Raw genomic sequence first — 3,186 nt, 5'->3', positions numbered from 1 at the left:
ATATATATATGTATATACACACATACACACAAGCATACACACTTTGGTTTTCCTCTGTTTATGTGCGTGAATGTGTAATGATGAGGTTGTACAGCCGGTTTGTCCTTCCCCTTGCTTCGTCCGGTGGAACAACTCAACTATGAAACCATAAATAATCAATGTTTCCTCGAATTGTCTTCCACAGAAAATTATCAGAACCGATCAAAATCAAATGGAACAGCCTTGATAATAATATTGACCGTCAAACATTTGGCAAGAAATACGATATATACAACCATGTACCAAGGTAGGTGGTCAACATGCTAATGTATTAAGTTGTTGCTATTATCATTTATTGTGGAGGCACATGGCTTAGTGGTTAGATTGTTGGACTCATGATCATAAGATTGTGGTTTCAATTCCTGGACTGAGTAACCTGTTGTGTTCTTGAGCAAAACACTTCATTTCACATTGCTCCAGCCCACTCAGCTGGTAAAAATGAGTGATCCTATGACTGACCAGCGTCCTATCCAGGGAGTAATATATATGTCAGAGAAACCAGCAAACTGTCCCCAATGTGGACTGGCCCATTATCATTTATTAAGGTGAAGGTGGAAGGTGGTAAGCTAGTGGAATTGTTATCACATTAGGCAAAATGCTTAATGGTATTTCTTCCAGTTCTTTACATTCTGAGTTCAAATCCTGCCAAAGTTAGCTTCACTTTCATCCTTTTGAGGTCAGTGAAATATAATACTTGTGAAGTACTAGAGATGATGTAATGACTTGTCTCCTTCTCTTAAAATTGCTTGCCTTGTGCCAAAATTAGAAAGAATTATTGACCAAAGTGGCAAGCTGACAAAATCATTAGAGCATCGGAAAAAATGCATTGTGGTAATCGTACCAATTCTTTACATTCTGGTTTCAAATACTGCTGAGGTGAACTTTTCCTTTCGTCCTTTCAGGGTCAATAAAATAATGTACCAGTCATAAAATTGACTAAACCCCTCCCCCCTAAAATTGCTTGCCCTGTGCCACAATTTGAAACAGTTATTGAGGCAGTAAGATAGCAGTATCGGTAACATACCAGACAAAATGCTTAGTGGCGTTTCTTCCAGTTTTATGTTCTGCAGAGGATGACTTTGCCTTTCATTCTTTTGGGTTCAATAAAATAAAGCGGAGGCATGTGGTTTAGTGGTAGCGTATTTGTCTAATGATCATAAGGTCACGTGTTCAATTCCTGGTGGCATGTTGTGTCCTTGAGCAAGACACTTTATTTCATGTTGTTCCAGTTCACTCAGCTGACAAAAATGAGTAATACCTGTACTTCAAAGGGCCACCAAATCTCCCTGAGAACTACATTAAGGGTATGCATGTCTATGGAGTACTCAGCCACTTGCACATTAATTTCATGAGCAGGCTGTTTCTGTTGATTAGATCAACTGGAATTCTTGTCATCGTAACTGATGGAGTGCCAGTTAAAGTACCAGTCAAGTACTGGCAGGATCAACAAAATCGACTCCCCTCTTCTGAAAATTGCTAGCCATATGCCAAAATTAGAAAGAATTATTATTGTCATTACTAAGGCAGCACACTGGTAGAATCGTTAGCGTGTTGAATGAAATGCTAGGCAGTATTTCTTCTGGCTCTTTACATTCTGAGTTCAAATCTCGCCAGGGTCAACTTCACCTTTCATCCTTTTGTGATAAAATAAAACACCAATCAAGTAGTGGGGTTGATGTAACCATCTAACTCCTTTCCCCCTACAAAATTGCTGACCTTGCACCAAAAACTAAAACCATTATTATTATTATTATTATTATTGATATTATTATTATTATTATTGTTGTTATTATTATTATTATTATTATTATTATTATTATTATTATTATTATTATTATTCAGTAGTCTTATTTTTATCATATGCTTCCACTGCACTACCAAGTGCAGCCCTGCATGCCTTGGGTATGTGCTGTGGTTTGTTGTGGTAGTCTTATTTTCACTGTATTAAAAGCGCTTTACATAGAATGTGCGCAGTGCCTCGTAGTGCTGTTTTCTGTATGTTATATATAATTGCAAGTCCTAGTGTTTTTGTTATGGTTTTGTCTGAATGTTTTTTTTTTATCATACCTAATGTACCTATTATTATAGGAATTGTTTCTATTTTAGGCTCCACATTTGGGTTATCTCTATTTCTGGATCTTTGCATTTTGAGATTTCTCTGTTTCTTTTAGAGATGCATCATCATCTGTTGGAATTGATACATCGATTAGAAGGCAATTTTTTCTTGGTGATCTCTGACAACTATATCTTGTCTATTAGCTTTGATTTCTCTATCTGTGTGTATTGACATATCCAAGAGTATGGTTACTTATTATTATTATTATTATTATTATTATTATTATTATTATTATTATTATTATTATTATTATTATTATTGAGTGTGAGAACAGTGCATGCCATCAAAGTGACACTGAGGTAGAAATATACAAAGCCCAATATACCCATCATTTCTACCCATCTGATAAGGATTCACCAGGAACATGCATTACAACTATATGTGCGCGGCATGGTGATCTTATATCGAGATAAAGAGTGCATGACCTTGCAGGTGGGGCTCAGTTAGAATTTTCTTCAGGTTGAGTATCCCACCCCCCTCGAGGTCCCTGAAGAAAGGTCGTTTAACGATGATGAACGAAGCACCTATGTTTCCAGAGGTGAATTATTCAAACCCCAAAAGGATCCCTCTCAACACATGGCTACGATAATGTTGTCATTTTTTAAATTTATTATTATTACTATCATCATCATTATTATTATTGTTAGGGCAGCAAGTTGGCAGAAACATTAACATGCTGAGCAAAATGCTTAGTGGCATTTAGTCTGTCATTACATTCTGAGTTCAAATTCCACCCAGGTCGACTTTGCCTTTCATCCTATCAGGGTCAATAAAATAAGTACCAGTTGGGATTAATGTAATTGACCGATCCCCTCCCACAAAATTTGAAACCATTATTGTTATTATTAAGGCAGTGAATTGGCAGAATCGTTAGCATTCCAGACAAAATGCTTAGTGGTATTTCATCTGTCTTTATGTTCTGAATTCAGATTCTGCTGGGGTTGACTTTGTCTTTCATTCCTTTCAAGAGTCAATGAAATAAGTACCAGCTGAGCACTAGGGTTGAGGTAGTTGACTTAGCCCCCCCCCCC

General features: G+C 36.8%; 1 protein-coding gene across 1 annotated transcript in view; it reads left to right on the top strand.

Moving 5' to 3' along the window:
- Positions 1 to 3,186, top strand: part of LOC106875169 (ADP-ribose pyrophosphatase, mitochondrial) — a 99,295-nt gene that overhangs the window by 82,020 nt on the left and 14,089 nt on the right. Inside the window, exon 4 of the mRNA XM_014923199.2 lies at positions 185 to 286. Within this exon, the coding sequence (XP_014778685.1) occupies positions 185 to 286 (102 nt within the window). The remainder of the gene's footprint in view (positions 1 to 184; positions 287 to 3,186) is intronic.

The sequence above is a fragment of the Octopus bimaculoides genome, chromosome 25, assembly GCF_001194135.2.
Source record: "Octopus bimaculoides isolate UCB-OBI-ISO-001 chromosome 25, ASM119413v2, whole genome shotgun sequence".
Taxonomy (NCBI): Eukaryota; Metazoa; Mollusca; class Cephalopoda; order Octopoda; family Octopodidae; genus Octopus; species Octopus bimaculoides.
This window is presented reverse-complemented; position numbering and strand designations above follow the sequence as displayed.